Raw genomic sequence first — 23,168 nt, 5'->3', positions numbered from 1 at the left:
GGTGCTTTCTGTGCCTTCTTGGTTGCAAAGATTTGAACTGCTTCCTGCAGGTCCACAGTCTGGGCCAGCTCATGCACTATTGAGATGGTTGCAAGGCCGACCAGCCTCTCCTATGTCATTGTGGAGCATAGATGTGTTTTTATTAACTTCAGCTTGGAAAAGCTGCATTCTCCACTGGCAACTGTTACAGGAAGTGTTAGAATTATTCGCAGAGCAACAAAAGCATTTGGAAAGAGGGTGGTCATCTTATTTGTGCACATATATTCCAGAACAGCCTTTGGAGTTGACCTTGCTGAAAAGTATCTTGAAAGGGCTTTCAGTTCATCACCTAAATCACTCGCATCAATATTGCGCATGTCATCATGTGTCAACACTGTCTCTAGTGCCCTGCATTGCTGGTGTAGGTCTTCTTCAGCTATAGTGAGGAGTTCTGGAATATCATACAACATCCCAAATATACTGCGGTGTTCCTTGAGCTGCATGAAAGGTTCTTCAACTGACTGTATTGCACAATCTAGCACCTGGTTAAAGAATTCAACTTTGAATTGTTGTTTGGGGTCTCTTATGGGATTATCCCATGCCTCATAATCAAAATGTCTTCTTCTTCGCTGACTCTTGTATTCTTGAATGGGTGGGAAAATAGCTTCAGTGTGAAGTTCCTCTGCCAACTTCTGTGCGCTCTTCAGGACGTTTTGAAATCTCTCATCTGACCGGTAAGACTGTAGGTATGACTTTGCTTTGTCCAGTTGTTCCATTGCCCCAGATATATCAAGGTCAACACCCTGGCGTCTCTTGCTTTTAAACACCATTTATTTCAAACAGTATGTCATGCCACAACACTAAGCCACACAGAAATTTGAAGTTATGTATGTTTCTGGTGATTCCGTTTCCCTCTGCCACTGTTCTCCCACGAACAGTTCCTGTCATAGCATTATCCTCCATAATAGCAACTATGGCATCATCTATCTTCCCAATTTTGTGTTTGATAGGCTTTATCGCCTCCACTCGACTTTCCCATTGTGTGGCACTCAGTGGTTTCAGTGTCAGAGAGGATGTTCCCTGACGTTGTTTCAAAATTTGCCATCGATGAGTTGATGCAGAGAAAAATACATAGATCCTTTGAATTACATTAAAAAATTCAGCAGCCTCACTAGATGCTGGTGCTGCATCACTGACCATCAAGTTCAATGAATGAGAACTGCATGGGACAAAAAAAGCTTGAGAGTTTAACTCTCGGATCCGTGTCTGCACTCCTCTGTTCTTTCCTCTCATGTTGGCACCATTATCGTAGCCCTGACCTCTTATGTCAGTTATCGCAATTCCTGTATCTTCCAGCTTTTTAAGAAGCACATTTGTCATACCAGCTCCTGTAGTATCATCAATGTCAATAAATTCTAGAAAATGCTCTCAGACAGTCACCATTGCAGGGATATTTTCACTAGGTTCTGTTGTTGTAACAAAACGCACCATTAAAGTCATTTGTTCCGTATGGCTGATGTCAGGTGTGCAGTCCAGAATAACAGAGTAATATCTTGCTGACTTCAGATCTGCCAAAATCTTCTGTTTGACTTTTGTTGCCAGTAACTGTATGATCTCATTTTATATGGTTTTTCCAAGGTAGTGGTGTGTGTACATTTCTTGCGTGGTGACTCTTCTTAGATGCTCCTGGAGTACAGCATCAAACTCAGCCATCAGCTCCACAATTTTAAGGACGTTTCCATTGTTTGGCACATACAGCTGATCTGAAGTGCCACACAGCGCTAGGTTTTGTGTAGCAAGCATTCTCACAATGGCAATGAGCCTTTTCAGAACATTTTGACAGTAAAGAGACTAATGCAATCTTCTCCTGATGCTGATCATCTATGGTGGCCTTTAACCTTCGTCTCATCTCAAGCTCTTTCTATCTATGGAATGCTCTCTGGTGATTTGCTGCCTTCTCATGGCATGCCAGATTTCTAGCCAGATTTTTCCAGTCCTTTGTTCCTGTAGAACTCAATGTGGCTGGAACATTAGGCTGGAAGAGTTTGCAACAAAAACAGTATGCAGCATTCTGGGTTTTTGAGTACATAAGCCATGGCCTCTCCACTTTGTCACCATTGGGAATTTCACGCCAGTAATGTGTTAGACGGAAACTTCTATTTTCATTGTTTTTGGGGAACAAGAAGTTTTTCACTTGCTGTGGCCCATGCAGTACAAGGAAGTCTCTCAGGCTGCTGCTCAAGTGGGTCCACAGTCCTGGATCATCTAGACTTAAGGAACTAAACTCAGCAGCAGCTGTTTCTTGTGCCTCCACCACACTCTTCTCTGATCTACACTTTTCTTCAGGAATGTGCATGGTTACATCCATTTGAGATGGAGATATGGATGCTGCAGTAGCTGCCAGGTCACCTGTACTCTGACTAACTGGTAGATCAGGCATCTCCTCACCACTCACGTTCTCACTGGGGCCGGAAGGCTCACCGTGGACATTTGTGTCTGTGTATCTCAGGAGAGCTCCTTCCCGCTTAGATAGAAAAGCTCCCTTTGCTTTCTTTCTTTTTCTGAATGCTGCCCCAGAGGGGCGTTTTCTTCTTTCTCTCATGACTGCTGTTCTGTGCCAGCTATAGTGGCTCTCAACACTCAATTGAAGGGGACAAATAAGCAGGCTGGTAGCAGGACCTGAGTGAGGGAAGATATCAGCGTCTCAAGGGCCTAACTGGCTCCTACTACTTCAGTTGACTGCCTGTTCCCCTCAAGTGGGTTCAGGGAAGCAGCAGGAAACACGAAGCTCCCTGAGAAGCTGGTGTTAATCAGTCCAGGCTCCTGGGGGTGCTAGAGAGATACATAAGAGGCTCCTGCCTCCTCCTCTCTCTCCCTGCAGCTCCTGCTGCTTTCCGTTATTCCCTCTCCCCTTTTCTCCTGCCTGCCTGTTATGTCTCTTGTACCCTTCTTCCTCCAGCACAGCACTCCACCATCTCTGTGCATCTAGAGCAGAGAGAATACATATGCACCAGCAGCAGACACAATTATTTACAATCTGGGTCCTACTGGCACCCCCCCCCACAGTCTGGTACCTGAGGCGGCCGCCTCAGTTCGCCTCATGGTAAGGTCTGCCCTGTCTCCCCCCCACTATATCCCAGCCCCCTGTCCCAGCCTGGAGCCTCCTCCCGCACGCCGAACCCCTCGGCCCTAGCATGGAGTCTCCTCCGGCACCCCAAACTCATCATTCCCAGACCTACCCCAGAGCCTGCACCCCCAGCCACAGCTCTCACCCGCTCCTGCACCCCAATCCCCTGCCCCAGCCCATTGAAAATTAGTGAGTAAGCAAGGGTATGGGAGAGCGAATAACTGAGGGAGGGGGGATGGATTGAGAGGGGGTGGGGCCACAGAGAAATGTCAGGGGCAGGGGTTGGGGCAAGGGTGTTCAGTTTTCTGCAAGTAGAAAGTTGGCAACTCTTGTGCTCGGTGCTAGCCTGTGAAAATAGAGCTGTGGTGTTTTAAATTGGGCATTCATAATTATGGGAAAGGTCAAGAAAATACACTTCTCCCATTTAAATCGCACTTCTTGGAATAAGGTTGCAGCAAAATGACAGGTGTTTAAGGCTATGCTGCTGTAAGGTCTCCAGTGTAGCCTCTCTTTTCTGGCAAGAGAGAGCTCTCCTGCCGGCATAATTAAACCATCTCCAGGGAGCAGTGGTAGCTATGTCAGCAAGAGAGGCTCTCCTGCTGACATAGTGCTGTCCACACCAGCACTTTTGCCGGAGAAACTTATGTTGGTCAGGGATGTGTTTTTTCACACCCCTGACCGATAAAAGTGGTTGTGTAGACAAAGCCTAAATCTTGTCCTGGGAAAGTGTCTCTGACCTCTGCTGAGTGATGTGATTGTAACATCAGAGAGCTGAGCTGCTTAGAGAATAGCTTCGGAGGGAAAAGGGGAGAAGGGAGTAAGACAAGGGAACTGAAGGAGGAAGAGAACGACCTCTCTGATATCACAATATCATCACTCAGCAATGAGCTGCTTGTAGGACAGAAGGAAAGGGAGGAGGAGTGAAGAACTGGAGAGGTAGAGGAAAAAGAAGCCCACCCATTATTTCATGAGTGCAGCCTAACTCTCACACGCTCATATTGCACTGGTTAATGAACGGAATAGAAGAAGAAACGCTTTCCCGACCACCCAACTATTAAGAAAGTCAGTGATTGTTGCAGAGATGTCTGTATATATGTAAATAGTGAGGGCTGGTAGTGTTGCCAGTCGATGGCGCTCAAGGATATGCAGCAAGCTGCTGAGTTTTGTAGGATCAATAAAGCTTGCAGTTATGCACTGTAATGGCTGCCTCAGTGCAGCGATTTATATGGAGCTCTTACTAGTGGTCTATTTGGTTTTCATACAAGACTGAATTTCATCCTTTCACTGCTTCCTGAAAACTGAAATCCTCGAAGACTTCTCTAAACCTTAGCCCTCCTGCCTCTCTATCCTGCTAAATTAGATGTGTACGCCTGCATGTACACAAACACACATGGTACTGTGGAACAAACAAGATCATTGACTTTTTCATTGTTCCCTTCCCCCTTCCTTTTTTATACTGTCTAGTTAGAGCCTGATCCTGCCGCCAGAGCTGCCCATATTTGTTTTTGCATGGGAGTGTGGTTCTTTGCTTATGGACCACTTTCAGGATGTGTTCTGCAAATTGTAAGCTCTTCACAACTGGCATCTTGACTTCGTAACTGCTTGTAAAGCACCATGCAGCCAGCTGCTATACAGATGACACTACTATTGGTCATTCCTGAAGTGACTTCATTTTATTTTTAGACATATCCCACTGTGCTGCCTTGAGCTGCCAGTACCGCTGCCATTCTTCACCATCTGGAGGGACTTGCTATTGCCCTGCGGGATATGTAATCAGCAGCAATGACAGTCGCACCTGCATTGGTAAGTGAACAGTAGAGATGCAGATATATAAGTCTGGACTTTTCTCACAGGGGTCCTGGGTATTATGGATTCCACAAATATGAAAAAGAATCCATGATTATTGGATAAGTATGTGTGGGTGGACACATTGGCAAGCAGGTAAATCTTGAGAGTTACAAAGTTAAACCTCAAGCTGAATGGAAAAATAGCAAGAGAGCAAAAGCTCAGCAGCAGCATAAAACCACTGTGGGGACAGAGGAACAGGCCAGTGAGCGGTCATGAGGTCTTCACTTCCCAGCTAAGGAAAGACCAGTTTTTTAATACTTGGAGAGGTTGTTTGTGTTTAGAAAGGCTGACTCTGGTATGGCAACTTTATGTTCAAATCTGATGAAACAGCCCTTTTACTGTTCTTGAGAGCTTGATGCTGCATGCTGGGGTGTGTGGTTATACACCTGGGAAATCAGAAGTTACTCAACATTTGATCTATAATTCAAACTGACCTTATGTGAAAATGCAGATTGTTGTGGGTAAGGTAAAATGAGTATGGTACATTACTTTGCCACTCTGGAGTGCTGTATCTCCTATTATGAATACATCATATAGCCTTGCATATAAACCAAAAAAAGTCTGTCATAATTTCAAGGTGTTGTTTGGCTTATCTACAAGTCATTGGGAAGAAGGGAATCACTGAAGTAGGTATCCAAGGAAGTAGATCCCCATGTAGCTGTTTGATTCTGTGTTAAAGCAAATGCACATGCAGAGAGCCCTCTTCTTTAACTCTGATTCAGGAGCAAGTTGGCAAACCTACTCTCTGACCTAATGTAATGCCAATCGCTCTTCTCTTAATCCCATTGATAGGCCTATAAAACAAACTCTCCACATTTGCTAGGAATTGTGACAGGATCTCAGGTGATACTCATCATGTGAGATTCAGTCTTGCACAGAAGAGATGGGCCATAGTCATTTTACTCAAAATCTAGCAAGGGATCAGTGGTTCCTCTCTTCTTCCCACTGACTCTCATGTAAAAGGGGAAGTCCCTTGCTCAACTCCTGATTCAATAAGTAGAAGGTGGGGGCCAGCGGACATGTGAATAATTTCCTCTATTGAGATAAGAAGTGAAGGGGTTGGCTTATTAGCTGTAATGTTCAATAGGTTATTCTTTCACTTTTTAGTTTAAATTTAGTTTTACTGGTCATATACCTAAGGAATTCAGTGGGAAGTAGTTTTAGTGGAAAGCATTAATTTCCCAAACCCATAATCTTTTCATTCTCCCCTCTTCTCTGCTCCTTGCCAACCCTCCCAGTTTCTCCGGGAGTCTCCCAGAATCAGGCTCTATTTCCCAGAGGCTACTGAAGCTAAACTGGGAGATTTTAGGTGCTAAAAGTCTGGCGGCGCAGTGTCGCTAAGGCAGGCTCTTTACCTGTCCTGGCCCCACGCTGCTCCCGGAAGCGGCCGGCATGTCCCTGGGAGGGCTGGGAGCAGGGGGGTGTCTGCATGCCACCCCCACCCCGAGCGCCGACTCCAGTGGGAGCTGCTGGGGTAGTCTTCAGCTACCGTAAGCTGGTAGAGCTCCACTGGAGTCAGTTACAGCCGTTGAAGATCTGGCCTATGGTTTTTGCCTGGAATTATAGAGCAGATCTATATTGTCTAACTAGCTCTAAGTACCTCAAAATACAGGGACCTACAGGCCATTCACTTGTAATATGGGTTTTGAACTACTCATCTCATCTGAACAGCAGTTTAGTTCTGTTCTCTCAGCCAAGTCTAATGGAATTACTGTGTTAGATAGCAGCACTTCTAAGAAGGTGGCTGTTGATATGTTATACATGCTAAATAGCTGACGTGATGTTCCTTGTGGTTGTACTGGTACTAGGGGCTATACTTCTGGGAGCATTGCACCCTTGGGTACCCCATGTATAGTCTCAAATAAGAGAGATATTTCTGAGCCCAGTCAGGTGGGTATCTACCGAAAGTATCTCATATTCATTCCATCATTTGCTTTCCATTGTTCTTGATCACTCTTGGAAGGTAGACACTGAAATCCCTTTGCTACCAATTATTTTTTCCTCCATTGCTTGCACAAACAGATTTGTTGTTCTCAGGCAGCCCATGAAGCTTAGGCAGCGTCACTGATCTTTTTCTTTTGAGGAAAAGAAAAGAAAAGCATCTGTTGTCAAAAGGGAAACCTACCTACCAATAGCGACAGGGACTTTGCAAACAAATATAAGGAAAAGAGGGAGGACAATCTTCTCAGGCCTGCCAAGTATGACAGTGTCCTCCTTACTGGAAGCTGTGTTTATATGCGTGCCTTGTCCACCTAACAGATTTTGATGATTGTAAGATGTGGGGTGTGTGTGACCAGCTGTGTGAAGACCGTGTTGGCCATCACCAGTGTCACTGTGTGGAAGGTTATTTCTTGGAGCATCACCGCCACTGTAGAGCCAACACTTCATGTAAGTAAATGGCGCCAAGTGTGGTTCTTGCTGTAATTTTACTTGTAAAGCAAATATTGTCTTGTAATTTTCTGTGTATTGCTGAAAAAAAGTAGTGAAATATGCTTGAGTACAGCAGACACACACAAAATGTTCCAGTGGCATGAAAGATTCTGCTGGTTCCAGAGATATTCCCTATCTGCAAAATGCAATATTCAGTTAGAAACAGGATTTTCAGACTGGTGGATCATTATTAGGCTGCTCGCTCCATTTACTTTAATGGCAGCTTTGTCTGAGTGAAGTGAGCAGGATTTGGGTCTTAAATATCATCCACTGAAATAGATCCACTAGCGTCTCCATGGATATATATTTTTAAGGCAAACTTTCAAAGCCTTCTTATTGGAGAGTCTCTGCTGCTATGAAATGCTCTAACGGGATGTGAGAATGAAGAATACATATGGGAAATGGCAATAAATAAAAATTCACAGAAGATAGGCTGCATGGCAAACTCAAAGAATATCCATCTCTCGTGGGAAAAAGGTCTTTTGAGAGAAGGTGGAGGGTGGCAAGAGAGAGAGGGAGAGAGAGAGAGAACCTTCTTCAGGATGTGGATATACACAGGTTTGGTAACATTTTCACACAGAAGTGTTTTTACTGCACATTCCTTAGTTGCCTCCTCCAAAACAGGCTGTAGACCAGGTTGCCACGCAGTGCTTAAAGGGCCAGATTTGCAAAGGTGGATGCAATGTGTGCAGTCTACAAAAACAAAATCATATTTGCACCCACCAGCAGACAGGTATACACTCAATATTGATAAGTGTCAGTTTATACCTGTGTATTCTATTTGTAGTTTGCAAATACATTAATGCCTGTTTGCAAAATAACACTTTCAGCTGGTGTTGCATCAATTATTTTCTCCAATGGTCGTGATTTGCTGATTGGAGATATCCATGGAAGGAGTTTTCGTACTTTGGTGCAATCCCAGAATCGTGGCATTGCGGTCGGAGTGGACTTTCATTTTTTCCTACGTAGAATCTTTTGGACAGACACAGTGCAAGATAAGGTAGGTAGAAATTTCAAGAAAAATATGATTTTTGGAAGCAAAAAGACCCAGGAGCGGAATGTGTTGATAGTGTTTCATTTTTGTGAGCTGATGCAGGCAGTATCTTTGTTTTCTAACAAAAAAGGCCCTTGAGAAGTTTTACATTAATCACCACATTTTCCAAGCTATACTGTTACATCTGATATATTAAACAAAGCATGCTATTATATGGTGCTATCTTGAGCAACTTTTAATTTTATTAGAAATGGAATCCAGAAGCCTAATTAAGAGAAATAGTAGACATTCTTTCAAAACTGGACAAATTTTTCTTAGTAATTTTTTGAAACCTGATCATTTAAAATGTAAAACTGCTGTGCTTTCCAAGATGATAAAAATCAGATTTCTCCCATATACTCCAAATGGGATTGTAATTGAGCTTTGGGTAACAAATATTGACAATATTTTGTGTAATGAGCCAATATTTTGTTACACTACTTTTTTTTTTAAAAGAGGAAATATGATCAGTTTAAATCAGAGTAAAACAGTAATTTTCAGAAGTCAGTTTGGGGTACATGTCAAAGGAGGTAGGCTCATATTTTTCCCATTGTCTCTTTTCTCCTTCCCCAACCTCGTTGAAAAGAATAAAAGTTGCAGTTCAGTTGCATAAATCCAAAACTTTTATAAGAACTTTGTAGGGCAAGTAAACCAACACTGGAAATAAGCTGATAACTCTGTGTCTGGAAGAATCTGTATATTTCTGAGTATAGAACCGTGTCACTAATGTTACATGTCATGTTACCTACACACCCCATTTCTCTAAACTCTAGACTACCAAAAAAGAGCCTAATTTCAATAATAAAAATTTTTATAGGACACTTACTTATTGCCCTTGCTGGATGGGGAATAAGATCTTCCAGGTTCACCTATGACCCACGCCCTGCTGACCCTTATGTGTAGAGCAGGGGTCGGCAACCTGCGGCACGTGTGCCAAAGGCGGCATGTGAGCCGATTTTTACTGGCACGCTGCTGCCAGCCGGGGTCCTGGCCGCCGGCCCCGCTCAGCCAGCTGCTGGCCTGGGTGAACGGAACCCCAGGCCAGCAGCAGGCTGAGCGGGGCCGGCGGCTGGGACCCCGGCTGGCAGGAGCTAGCGGACGGAACCCCAGAGTGGCGGTGGGGTTCAGCCGCTCAGCCCACCGCTGGTCTGGGGTTCTGCCCACTGGTGTAGTGTATTAACTTTTTCTCCCCGTAGGAATGTGCTCCTTGCAGAGCACCAGGACTGGCAGCCATAAGTAGTACACCATAAGTAGCACATTCCTACTATAATACAACTACACCCGTGTAGGGACGGCTGTGCCTCCCCAAACAGCCTGCCCCCTATCCGCCCCCTCCCACTTCCTGCCCCTGACTGCCCTCCTCATTAACCTCTGACCCATCCAACACCCCCTGCTCCTTGTCTCCTGACCGTCCTTCCCCCCAGACCCCAGCCCACCATCCAAGCCTCCCTGTCCCCTGACTGCTCCGATCCCTATCCACACCCCCGACCCCTGACAGGCCCCCCGGGACTCCCACGCCTATCCAACCACCCCTCTTCCCCATCCTCTTACCATGCTGCTCAGAGCACCAGGAGTGGCAGCCGTAATTAGTACACCAGAAGTAGCACATTCCTATGCGGAGCAATTTAATACACTCCACCCAGCCCCGCTCAGCCCACTGATGATCTGGAGTTCTGAAAATATGTTCTCGCACCCCTTATCAAAAATAACACTACACTTAGCTTAAAAACTTGAAAACTTAGAAACTTAAAAACTTGGTATATTACAGTAATCATTAAAAAATGTATAATGTTAATAAATACATAGGTTTGATTAAACAAAGTAGTTGTACTTATGTGCCTGTGCTTAATTTGTGTTTTCGATGATTTACCTTCTAAAAAAATCTCGCATGTCTCGCACCCCCAGAAAGGGCATCTCGTACTCCCAGGGCATGTGTGCACCCCAGTTTAAAAACCACTGCACTAAACTGATAAGATCTGCATTTTAATTTAATTTTAAATGAAGCTTCTTAAACATTTTAAAAACCTTGTTTACTTTACATACAGCAATAGTTTAGTTATATAATATAGACTTATAGAGCGAGACCTTCTAAAAACGTTAATATGTATTACTGGCATGTGAAATCTTAAATTAGAGTGAATAAATGAAGACTTGGCACACCGCTTCTGAAAGGTTGCCGACCCCGGTGTAGAGGGTTTGCACAGAGCAAGGTGACTGTCACTGTGCTGGTGTTTACCACATGTCTAAATTTGCCAGGCCTTCCACAGCAGAGTCACACTGTCAAGGGCCCTGCCTGGCCACGGAGAAAGGGCAGAATTTGCCCCATTGTTGTTAGCTTAGCAGAATTCTTGCATTTTCCCCACAGAATATTTCCATTTATTATGCTTAAGACAGATGCAGCAGCATAGTTTAAGGTTGAGGCCAGAGTTTTACCTGTAAAATGTTTTTACCTGCAATTATACTGTTGTTTTACCTTTTACTGTAAAAGGTACCAACACTTCAGTGAATGGACATTTCCATCAAAAGCTTTTTGTGGCAGAGACTGTCTATTTATCTATGTTTGTGTAACACATAACACAATAGAGCTCCAATCCTGTTTGCAACTTCTAGGAGTAACAACAACAATACATAAGGCATTCTCTTACATGTGAAATGCATTGTTATAAATATTTATTATAACAGAAATTACATAAATGTTAGAAAAACAAATACAATTAAACACTCTGTTAACAATTAAGCTAAGGTACAAACTAATCAAGAACATTATGAGTTATGCACCTACGAAATTCTTCATCTCATCTAGTTTGCATTTGGCCTAAAATCCTCAAGATCCTCCATCACTGGGTTTAGAACAATGGAGTAGGTGCTTAAACAGTTCATATGTTCAACAATTTGTGGACCCAACAGCGTGGAGTTAAAATTGTGACCTTTTTAGTTCAAAGCTTTCTGGATTATATTAATTTGTGGTGCATCGTAACATTGGTTTAATGTAGGCCCCCCGCCCCAGAAAAACACTTTTTTTGGTATGAATCTTTATCGTAGCAAAAAGACTAAAAGACTCACTCGTTTGCTTCATCGGACTGTAGCTGTCAGCTCACATAAATTAAAATGGTATGTCTCCTTGAGTCTTATACTCTTAAGAGCCAGGGGCTACAGTAAGGGGCAGCAAAGGGAATGCAGCTCCCCCTCTGCTAAAGCAGGAGAGCTTTCAGTCCTCTTTTTCACTTCAGTGAGCAAGGCTTCCCTGCAGCTCCCCCTGCTTGCTTGGTTGGTGCAATAAGAGATCCTTCTCCTGTTTGTTTACTTAACCAAGGTTAGAGCTTTGCTAAAAGACTCACCCTTGGTTAAGCTGTTGAAAACTCATGCTTTTGCTGGGGTCCAGAAAAGCCACTCCATTTTTACTGTGGTAGAAGTCATTTTCAGTCCGGTAACTTGTCCAGTCTGCAGGAATGACACATGGAGCAAACTCTCTGGTTCTGCATTTGGATCCTAAATTTCACAAAGATCCTCCTTATTTCTTTTTGCAAAAGCCTAGAGAGCAGCTTTAAAGGGTTTACATGGGTAACCACAGGCAGAATTTGGCCCCATATCTATAGGGCCATGTGATTACCTCAGGCATGACAACTACTGTGTGAGTAATTAAGATGACTAATGGAATGTCATGGTAGTTAATAGTTTAGGTTAATAATATGTATTTTATTTTCAGGTGTTTTCTGTTGGTATTGATGGTTCCGGTATCCATGAAGTTTTAAATGTTTCACTTGACACACCTGAAAATCTCGCAGTCGACTGGATTAACAATAAACTGTATGTAATTGAGACCAGTGTGAACAGAATAGATATGGTAAACTTGGATGGAACTAACCGTGTAACTCTTATTGCTGAAAATCTGGGAAATCCTAGAGGAATAGCACTCGACCCAACTGTTGGGTAAGTGATACAGGTGAGGTAATGAGAAAAGATGGTTAAAATCCCTGTATTCGTATATAAAGGAACAGTAACTAAGAAATAGTCAATAATTGTCTTTTGAAATAAAACATAAAAGGGAGTTCTTGACAATCTGTGTTCTACTGGCTGATCTCTCGTTTCACAAGAGTTATGGGTATTAAACCCAGCACCACAACTAAATTCCAGTTTAAACATCATGCTTGGTTTGAAAAGTTACTTAACCCTCTCCCTTTCACATCCCTTTGTAGTATGGCTCATACATTTGCCCCTCAGAAGTGTCTGCATTTCATTGTGGGTGAACGTATTTCTGTACATGATGTATTGTACAGTGTCACGTTATTTGTGAGGAAGACTATATAATTATAATTGATAAATAATATTACCTATATACTACAGATATGGACTAAGACCCTAGCTATATACCATGCTATAGAACTGTCTGTTACGGCAGCACTATGAAATGCTTTTACTCTCATTGTTTGGAGCCTGAGTATTATGACAAGATTTTGGCCTTCAGTGTGCACGTGCAGCTGCCATTGAAACCAATGAGAATTGTGATGTGCATCCCGGGGGTAGAATTTTTCCGTAAAGGTTTTGTTGTGGCTGCTAGCTTCTTGCTGTTTGGGATGCAGTAGTGGGTGAACCCTGTAACGCTTGTGTTTGTCCCTGCCCCATATACTTCAGCAATACGTTAGAGGCATGAAAAAGAATGATCTTCCTCTGGGACAGAAAGATGAGTTTCATGCCCTTTATAATGATGAACTGCCCACGTGGTTGATCCTGGCTTTTTCCTGGTGGTCTGTTTGGTTCCTCTGTCTATTGCTGTGCACATTAGAAGTTCCATAAACCTCTGGGTGAAATCACAGTCTTTCTGAACTCCATCTGTAGAGAAAACTGTAGGCCAGATCCTCAATTGGGGTCAACTGGCATATTTCCATTGTGCACCAATTGATACTATAGCTCCAACTCTAAAAATGTGCTGTTTTAAATGATGAAACAATTTGAAAATTCCACATAAAATGTAGCTTTTATATAAAATCTCAAGGAAATGTGGGACCTTAATTTTTTTTTCTTTTATAGTTATTTATTTTTCTCAGACTGGGATAATCTTTCTGGAGATCCTAAAGTGGAAAGGGCCTTCATGGATGGCACAAACCGACAAGATTTGATAAAAACAAAATTAGGTTGGCCTGCTGGAATAACTCTGGATATTGTATCAAAGAGACTTTACTGGGTGGACAGCCGCTTTGATTACATTGAGACTGTAACTTATGATGGGCTTCAAAGGTAGAAGAGAATTTTGTTTCTTATATTTTACAGGCCAGTTGCACTATGTCTGGTTCAAGATCTGTCTAACCAAATGAGATTCCCAACATCTAAACTATAACATAACTTGAATGTGATATAGGACACCTTAATTTATGAGAAGTGTCACTCTGACGGTTAGAAAATGTTAAATTCCTCCGCTGTACCTCATGTTTTATGCCTATGTCCTATTTTCCCCTTGATTATATTTTTGCACTTCCTTCTTCATTCACATTGTTTTGTATTGTCCACTCCCATGATACATGTCTTTTGATGGCATGCATTTTTATTTCTTTGAACACTTTTTACATTTTCTTTCTAGGTCTTTTCCTTATGCTAGTTTGTTACATTCATTTTAAATTTGAGCTTCCTAAACCCCACACACCACAATGGAAATAAAATGTTCTGATTTCTTCTCTTTTTGATTGCACTTCAAACCTAATCACAAATCTACAGTAACAGCTATTAAAAAGCCATCATTTACCACCATTTACCACACACAGTGATGTCTGAGACATTGCAGTCACTCCTGATATAAAAATAGGGAATAACCACAGTATCTCAGCTACCACAGAAGTAATTGTTGACTTTTAATGGTGAGCACTGAATTTATTGTCTACTATTTATTATTTAGAAGCTCCCTCACCTCTACATTGCTAATAATGGCCTCTGTGTTTCTCAGACATGAGACAAAAATTATTCCCTTTCTAGTTCCCTTCAACATCTTGTCCAAGAAAACAATTGTCTGTCAAGTCAACAATTTTATTACTCAGTTGATTGCTTCATTTGCAAGAGAGCGTTTCTTCATGTAAAAGCAATGCTGGTATCTTTGTTTTTCTCCTTATATCTGCACTTTTCAAGGCCATTTTCATGGTTTAGTAAGGCAGGAATGTAAGTGGTTAGAACAATCTCTATTTTTCTAAGATAAAAACTTATCACTTATTGCAACATTGAGTATCTTACATTAATGTACAAATAATGCATTTTTGAAGTGAGTCAATGGTATATTTTGAAAGTGCTCTTAAAATAGAGTTTAATGTCCGCCTGAGTAACACACCAGAAAACCACAGCACACGTCTCCTCACAACTGGAGACCTCTGGAGGTATAGAATTTGACCTACATAAAGGAAAAGAACCGTCAGTCATAAATCCAAGTTCATGTTAATATATTTAATAGTAAAGTGTTGTTTAGTGAAGTAAACACTTTGCATTATCCCTATAATTGATCTAGCATACATTATTGCAGCGTTTGTGTGAAAACCATATTTTATGATGTCTTTTCATGTGTCCACATTTAACTAGTGCAGGCCTCTCTGATTTGGCCTTCTGTAGCCTTCTCCAAATTTTCCTCTTGACTTGTTCTTTTCTCCAGTATGTCCTGGCATTTTATCTTTTCACCATCCCAGGCCTCTTCTGTCTCCTGTCCCATGCTTGTCTGATCTCCTCTCTGTGGAGACTGGCCACTTTCTGCTTCTCTCATCCCCTTAGTAATTTTGAGTTGCTTTCTGCATTATTCACTCTTTGCCTACCCTGCATTTCCTCTGAGACATTACTCTGCATATATCGTATCAGCTTCACTTCTTAGACCACTCTTGGTCTTTCCCATCTACGTATTGGCAGCTTATTTGTATATAAAAGCAGAAGCTAATGATTTAGTAAAGTTTATCATGATTTAGTAAAGTTCTATTTTTTGTTGTTTTTGATCAAAAGGAAGTGAAATTATCTTTTTGACATTATTCTACATGTAACCTTAAAAATGTTTTTGTAACAGGAGAACAATAGCTCATGGAGGGTCAGTGGTTCCTCATCCTTATGGAATAAGCCTTTTTGAACATAATGTTTATTTTACTGATTGGACAAGGATGGCAGTGATGAAGGCTAATAAGTTTGCAGACTCTAACCCTCAAGTTCTCTACCAGTCTTCACTGAGGCCATATGGAGTGACAGTTTACCATGCTCTCAGGCAGCCATATGGTAAGCCAACTGATTGTCAAGAGAAGTGTTGGGATTTTCCTCTCTAGAGTTGCTAAAAGCAACACTAGACAGTTATATTAGTTGCAAAGAAGCTGATTATACAAAATTTAAAAGCAACGTCTGAGTAATGTATTGATATTTGGAAGAAACAAACTTGTGTTTATGAGCAATTTTCACTTTTATGGCTTGATCCAGCTGCCATTAAAGTAAGTGGACGTATATATCCATTGACTTTAATGGCGGTTGGATCAGGCCCTCAGTGACAAGTAAATATTGTATGTTAGACATAACTATGTACTGAGTGTAGGGCTATATCTACACTACCACTTACGTAGCTGTAAGTTATGTCGCTCAAGGGTGTGAATAAGCCATCCCAAGTGACGTAAGTTACACTGATCTAAGCGCCAGTGTGGACCAGGCTGTGTTGACATCAGAGCTTCTGTGCTCTGGTTGGGGGTGGATTAATTAAGTTGATATGAGAGCTCTCTTCCATCAGCTTAGAGTGGCTACACGAGAGGGCTTACAGTGGTGTAGCTGTGCTGCTGCAAGCTCTCTAGTGTAGCCATAGCCAGAATACAGAAACTTATAGACCAAAGAGTTTATCTTAAAAGCTATGGCCCCCAAACTGCAATGTGCTGAATACCTTTTGAGAGGTGCTGAGCAAATTGAATGCCAGTTAACTTTAGCAATAGTTGATGATCGGGGCCTCCTGGGAATGACTCAGCATCTTACAGGGCCCTCCATATCATATTTTCCTATGGGAGTTTTGCCCTCATTAGTTAATATACCTCCAAATGATTTGCCATAAATACTGAAAAAATGTCTGAAAATATAAAAATTGATGATGTATGGAAAATTTATAGCATGAAGATTTAATCCCATCCATATTATTTTCCAGTAAGAAATCCTTGTGGAAGTAATAATGGGGGTTGCGAACAAATCTGTGTTCTCAGTCACAAAACAGATAACGATGGGCTGGGCTACCGCTGCAAATGCACCCTGGGCTTTGATCTACACGTGGATGGGCGACATTGCATTGGTAAGAAAATGTATTAGTGGCTGTTGCAAGTGGAATACCCTGCCACATCACCATATGTTCTTTCAGAGATTCCATTTTTCTTCTTTCTTCCATTTTCCTTTTTCAGCCTCTATTTGCTTAAATTCCATTTCTGCTCTTTCCTTTTCCCTCTTCTTGAAACTCTAATTTTTTCTCATTCTCTTCTTCTCTCTCATCTTCTACCGATCTCTCTCTTTTTTCCCCAATCCCTCTGTGTTATGTGTTTAAATTTTATTGTCAAAACAAACATTGCAAAATAAAACTAAAAAGTTCCTTACCTTACATTTAATTAATTTTGAATAATCTGAGCCTGAGGAAGCCCTTTAAGTCACTAAAATCTATACATGTTCTTTTCTTTTATAGCTGTGCAACAGTTTTTGCTCTTTTCATCACAGCTGGCAGTGCGTGGGATCCCATTCAATCTGTCCACCCAGGAAGATGTGATTATCCCAGTGACTGGGAGCCCTTCATACTTTGTTGGAATTGACTTCTGTGCCCAGGATGACACCATTTTTTTTTCAGATACAACTAGAGATATAATTTATAAACAAAAAACGGATGGGTCAGGTGAGATGCAAACTGTTGGTTTGGTTTCTCTATGTGTCTTCATATGAAAAAGCTGGATATTTGCCTTGGCAGGAAATTTTGTAACTTCCTGCAAATTTTAGCCATTTTGCAAATGTACTCAAGCCCCAGTCTTACATTCTTTGCACACCCAAACAGCGGTGGGTATGCAGGCCACGCAAAACTCACGTTTTGCAATAGCAAAAAACAGTACTCTACATGTGCCCTGCTGCTGTAAATGATATGTCTTTGTACCATTGCTTCCTGCTGTGTATCCAAGCTGGATTCACCACTGGCCATATGCAGGTGACCTCTCCATTGCTGCTTTTCCTGTAGGAAAGGGCAGCTTTAAATTACACAGGTGTCATCTCCAGTCCTCCATACCTAGGGTGACCAGATAGCAACTGTGAAAAAATGGGATGGGGGGGGGGCAAAGGCACCTATATAAGAAAAAGTCCCAAAAACCGGGACTGTCCCTATAAAAACGGAACATCTGGTCGCCCTATCCATAGCCAAACCCAACCCTCTATGTTAGGACTCTGCTTGTTCTCTGCAGGCCACTGTTGTTTGCACAGGATGTTGTGATTAGCATGTACCACTGCAACCCAGCTCTGGAAGGATATTATACCGCTGGAAGCCCTCAAGTAGGGTTTGCACTGTCTTTTACCAAGGCAGAGGGTACAGTGATTCTGGTTCATTACATATTCACATAGTAAGATATGTAAATAATCTTGCATTTTTAGAAAATGCCAGCTAATTGAAACAATGATGGTATAATATCAAAACCACAGAAAGGAGTATCCTAGAGAAATGCAGATGAATATCAATCCCAGTTTCAGGCTGAGAAAGTACAATCACAAATATTTATACTAATCTTTTATGGGGCTACTGTAAATACCACTCTGAAAACATTCGAAAAGATAAGAAGGCAGTAAGGATCCTTCCAATTCCTTTAAGGGATCTGCAAGGACTGACGCTTGCATTTTGTGTTATTTTTCCCTGTTTAAGGGCACACTACTACAGTCCTCACTCAGGGAAAACTCCCACTCAAGTCATTGTTGGATTCTGTTTTATCCTCATTTCTTTCCATTATAGGTGTATATGCTGGCTAGCATAATGGTGCCTCAGTCCCTGACTGGGAGCCCTAGAAGTGAAATTGAAATGCAAATATTGAACAATAATAATCTTAATGTGATTGTGTTATCCATAAACTGACACTTCTGCTGGTCTTTAGCAAACTTGGCAACTTTGTCACTAAGAATTATTCCTGCTGTGTTCACTTAGGAGTGAAATATTTGTGCCCCCTCCTCCTACTCTCTCAACTAGTGCCAATTCATCAATTCTGCTATGTCTTTAAATGGTGAAAATTAGGTGTTTCTTGTTTTTATCTCCTTCCATGAGATAAGTGAAGACTCTGGCCTGATTGTTTGAGACAGTGCAATATAACAAGAGACCACACTAGTTGTGTGATGATTAATAAGAATCATATTTGTGGTATTGTTAGGAGTGTTCCTGACTAAGGTACAGATTAAGGACCAGTTTCTGTCCTTCCATACACATGCACAACCTCCCATTGACTTCAGCAAGGGCTGCATGCACATATGAGAGGGGAGAACTTGGCCTTACTGGACTTGACTCACTCCTGGATTAAACTGGTGAAAAATCCCCAGAGTGCTCACCACCCAGCTCCGTCAGGGAGCCTGAAGTTGGCCAGCGCTGTTCAAACAGTGGGTAGCTCTGGCTAGGGGGAGGGAGGAAGCATGGCCAGGGTGCCTAAAGGATGTGCTGATTCAGTGCGTCCCTTAATGACCTCCCTTTGTAGGACTCCTATGAAACCCTGTTTGCAAATTATAGCTGCCCTTTTCTGGCCAAACCTTAATTTTCCTTTTTCTAGGGTGAATCCCCCTGAGTGCAGCAAACCCTCTCTGGCGCAAGGGGTGCAATCCAGCCTGCTATATCATTGCTCGGTTACTCATAGATAATTAAAATGATCCAAAAGCACTCTGTTCTGTGAACAAAATTGTGCTTTCCTGTGATTTTATCCACATCCAAAGGACTGAATTTATACTGTATATATTGCAAATTCTAGGCAGAGAAATTCTGACAGCCAATAGGGTGGAAGGCATTGAAGATTTGGCCTTTGATTGGATCTCAAAGAACCTGTACTGGACAGATCCTCGATATAGGAGCATTAGTGTTATGAGGTTGACTGATAAATCTAGACGAACCATTGTCCAGAATTTAAATAACCCTCGATCAATAGTGGTTCATCCTGTTATTGGGTAAGTCTGATTTCGTTTTTACTTTAAAAGCTGCAAACAATTGTATGTTTTAGCAGCACCAGCACAGGTTAAATTTACCTTTCAGAATTTCTGTTTTTGGACTTCAGCTCCTTTCCAAAATATTATCTCTCTCTCTCCAGCTTCCCTCTGCATTTTTCTTATCCTGGCCCAGATTACAGCACCCCAAGCAAAGTACAAGATCATACATATTGAGCATGAAAGGAATATTCAACAGAATTATCTTTAAAGGCACAGATTTTTTTCTTTTGCTTTTGTCTATTGATATAAAGCCAAGAGAAGCTTGTTAGTTTTGTATCATTTGGATTAGAAAATTGCTCTCCGCCTCCACAGTCTAGAGATAAAGTTATATATGTATTATTTTAACACAGGATAGTTCTGAGAAGTATAATTTGGATCCTTTTATGACTTTCATTTTCTGTATTTGAATAATTATGTTTGAAACTTGTAAGATGCTGCTGTTTGTCTTTGACATACACTCTAAGCAATAAGATTCTGCTTTGTGTAATACAATGAAAAGAAGAGGCTGTGTTTCTTTTGATGGAAATGCCTGACCTTAATTGCAACTCTCCATGCAACTGCAGCTATGCTAAAGTGTCACTTTCACTGCATACTTTAGGTTCCTATCCCTGTTATAGAATATCTTAATGATTCTTTGCATATTTTTCTTAATTGCATCTTCATTTTTAATAACCCATTCCTCTTGGGGGCTGAGTTATCCTAAAAGTGTAGTGATGAGCTGATAAGGAACATTCTTAATCTCTAACCCTTGGAATGTGAAGCTTTGTTCACTGGTAGAGTTGTGTTAAGCAGCTAAGCTCAGCTCTATGCCTGTAGGTGCGCTGAAAGGTCAGGACAAAACTGTGCACATATTAATGCCTACCCTGTAAATATTAAGAAAGGAATTTGTCATCTTTTGGTTTGATTTTTCTGTTTGAATTAAATCGCACTATACATGAAAATCTTGACAAAGATGTGGCTACCTCATGCCTAAAGGAAAAAAACATCTGAAAAGTAGAGGGTACTGGGCATAAAATAGATATTTTTCTTCTAGTGCCACTAACTGTATAGGGTTGGACCAAGGAGGTGATATATGTACTATTGAAGACCAGTAACTACACAGATCCTTGAAGCTGCTGCTCTTACCCAGCATATTGTATTCATTAACCTGTTAAATCTGGCACCTGGAGGTCACTTGCTGTGCTTGCTTTTTGCTCATTAAACATTTAGCATTGCAGAACACTGCACTTCTCCCCATCTAAAAAAATACTCTGCATTTGTTAGGGTAGTTTCCAAGATTTATAAACCTTACTCAACACACACTCTTTTTAAAGTATTTAGGAGGATGCCTCTTTCTCTTTATAGATTGTCTTTTTGGTTTAGTAACTCTCTCTCTCCTTGTTCCTTCCTTTCTCCTGCTGTTCTGTATTATCTTACTCAAGTGTTGTCATAACCTTCATCTCCTCTTCATCTTCTTCAGCACAGCCAGTTGATCCTTCATAATTATTTTAAGATGAGAGGAGTTCCTTGTGATCTTACAGACTCCAGTTTCTGCTGCAACCATTGACTCCTGTTGTTGTACTGTGTTGGCACTGAGAGGACTGAACAACTTTCCTCTTTCTGCTGTCTAACTAACATCTCTCTTTCTGCTCTAGGTGCTCTATTGCTTTATGAGGTTGATCTGCATGATCTTTTACTTGTGACTTTTGCCCAAATTCTGCTTTCTGTTGAAATATGCCTTTTCCCTGCAACATGTTTTTTGTATTTATGATTCATTGGTTCCTTATTGTTCGAGCTCCACCAGTTGTTTTGTAATGATTTTGGGAATCACCAAATTAGCCACTTTTAAGAGAGACTTGTTACCTGCCAACACAATCAATTAATAAGTTATCTGTGCAAATATATGTAAAGTCTGTTGTGGTGTTCGAACTCAGCTTTCATTGTCTACCATCCACCATTTTGAATTGAGTCGCTTATCTTCTGCAAGAAGTCATATTTTGGAGTACCTTTTTACTTCATCAAGGGATGGAGATTTAGGAGTGATGTGAATATATGACAATATAATAATTGAATCAGCAACGTGTGCTTCAGAGCTCTTGCTCTCATCTGTTTTATTATGACATGTAGTCATCTTGATTTGATGTTTCACCTTTAAGTCATATGCATGGAATCTTATTCTGCACCTCCCAGTTCATGTTGGTACTCAAGTTTGTTTTGTAAAATATTGTTTCCCAGTGCTGTAGTCACTGATCTGTTACCATAAAAATATAAGTGGAAGCATTTGGTTCCCCCTGTTACCATAAAAATATAAGTAGAAGCATTTGGTTCCCCAAATGATAACAGCGGTTTCTCTCTCCCTGTGCATAGCCTGGTTTCAGTGTCCATTAGTGCTCTGTTCACATGTGCTATAATGCAGCCTAACTGCATCAAGATTGCCTTGGCCCTCATGAGCTTGCATCTACCATCTCTAGTTTCGAGTGTATTCATGTGTATCAAACTGTGGAAAGAGGAAGGGCCGTGGAAACTGTTTAGAGCAGTGCAAATACCTCCTCCCCTCTCTCAGGATATGTAAGGGACTCTGCTGGCTCTGGGATATGCAATTTACACCTCCCTGGGTCAGATGTAATGAATCTGGGTCCTTTCCCCTGCGTAGTTTTAGTGAATCTGGGTCCTTTTCCCCGCTTAGTTTTAGCAGAATACCTGGATGAGTATTATGAAATATATTGCTGCTGGATGGAGCCATTTCTTCCAACCAAGAGAAAATCTGATTTTTTAAAATGATTACAATGGTGTGACACAAAAAAGAGCGTGCATGGTTTTTTGAATTGTGCGTTTGTTGGGTTAACCAAACTATTTCCAGTGGACAAAACCAGCTGTTTCTTCATGGTTATGAATATTTCCCAGGCATTTTCTTTTTTTCCCCAGCTATATATTCTGGACAGATTGGTTCCGCCCTGCTAAAATCATGAGAGCCTGGTGTGATGGATCCCATGTCTTGCCAATTGTGAACACAACACTTGGCTGGCCCAATGGCCTAGCTATTGACTGGGGGTAAGAAAAAGACCAATGAGAAGCCACGGAGGCCTTTTGGGCAAATATGTGTTTCTTTCTTTAAACAGTTAGGGGGCATTGTAAAAGACACCTTTGCAACTATCTTTTATTGTTTACAAGAAGCAAAAGTATGGAACACTATATTTCATACTGCATGTTGCAGTGCTTTTATTTTCTCTGGGAGCTGTATTTTTTCAAAATGTCAAAACATGAAATTTGAGATTTTCTCAGAAAAAAAATTCTGAAATAACTTCATGAAAAATCTAGTCTAGGACTGTTCACTTACTGAGAAACTTATTTTTGTTTGTAAAAACGTAATTCTTTGAGATGAAACCTTTTTATTGTTTTTAGTGCTTTAAGGCTGTATTGGGTGGATGCCTTTTTTGATAAAATTGAGCACAGTACCTTTGATGGGTTAGACAGAAGGACTCTTGAACGCATTAATCAGATGTCTCATCCATTTGGCCTGACTATCTTTGGAGGTGAGTCTGGCATTGAAAAATATTAGCTGTCTATTACAATCCATAACAGTTTACCATGAAATGAGCTGAG

The 23,168-nt window shown here is 41.4% G+C and overlaps 1 protein-coding gene across 5 annotated transcripts in view; it reads left to right on the top strand.

Moving 5' to 3' along the window:
- LRP2 (LDL receptor related protein 2) overlaps window positions 1–23,168 on the top strand; it is a 181,170-nt gene that overhangs the window by 41,551 nt on the left and 116,451 nt on the right. For all 5 annotated transcript variants that reach the window (XM_073305750.1, XM_073305749.1, XM_073305752.1 and 2 more), the window contains exons 9-19: window positions 4,790–4,909; window positions 7,214–7,342; window positions 8,215–8,384; window positions 12,124–12,347; window positions 13,446–13,652; window positions 15,442–15,644; window positions 16,543–16,683; window positions 17,065–17,268; window positions 19,355–19,547; window positions 22,491–22,616; window positions 22,968–23,098. In XM_073305750.1, coding sequence (XP_073161851.1) covers window positions 4,790–4,909; window positions 7,214–7,342; window positions 8,215–8,384; window positions 12,124–12,347; window positions 13,446–13,652; window positions 15,442–15,644; window positions 16,543–16,683; window positions 17,065–17,268; window positions 19,355–19,547; window positions 22,491–22,616; window positions 22,968–23,098 — 1,848 coding nt within the window. The remainder of the gene's footprint in view (window positions 1–4,789; window positions 4,910–7,213; window positions 7,343–8,214; window positions 8,385–12,123; window positions 12,348–13,445; window positions 13,653–15,441; window positions 15,645–16,542; window positions 16,684–17,064; window positions 17,269–19,354; window positions 19,548–22,490; window positions 22,617–22,967; window positions 23,099–23,168) is intronic.

The sequence above is a fragment of the Lepidochelys kempii genome, chromosome 11, assembly GCF_965140265.1.
Source record: "Lepidochelys kempii isolate rLepKem1 chromosome 11, rLepKem1.hap2, whole genome shotgun sequence".
Classification (NCBI taxonomy): Eukaryota; Metazoa; Chordata; order Testudines; family Cheloniidae; genus Lepidochelys; species Lepidochelys kempii.
The sequence above is the reverse complement of the archived record's forward strand: the minus strand, read 5'-3'. Positions and strand labels throughout refer to the sequence as shown.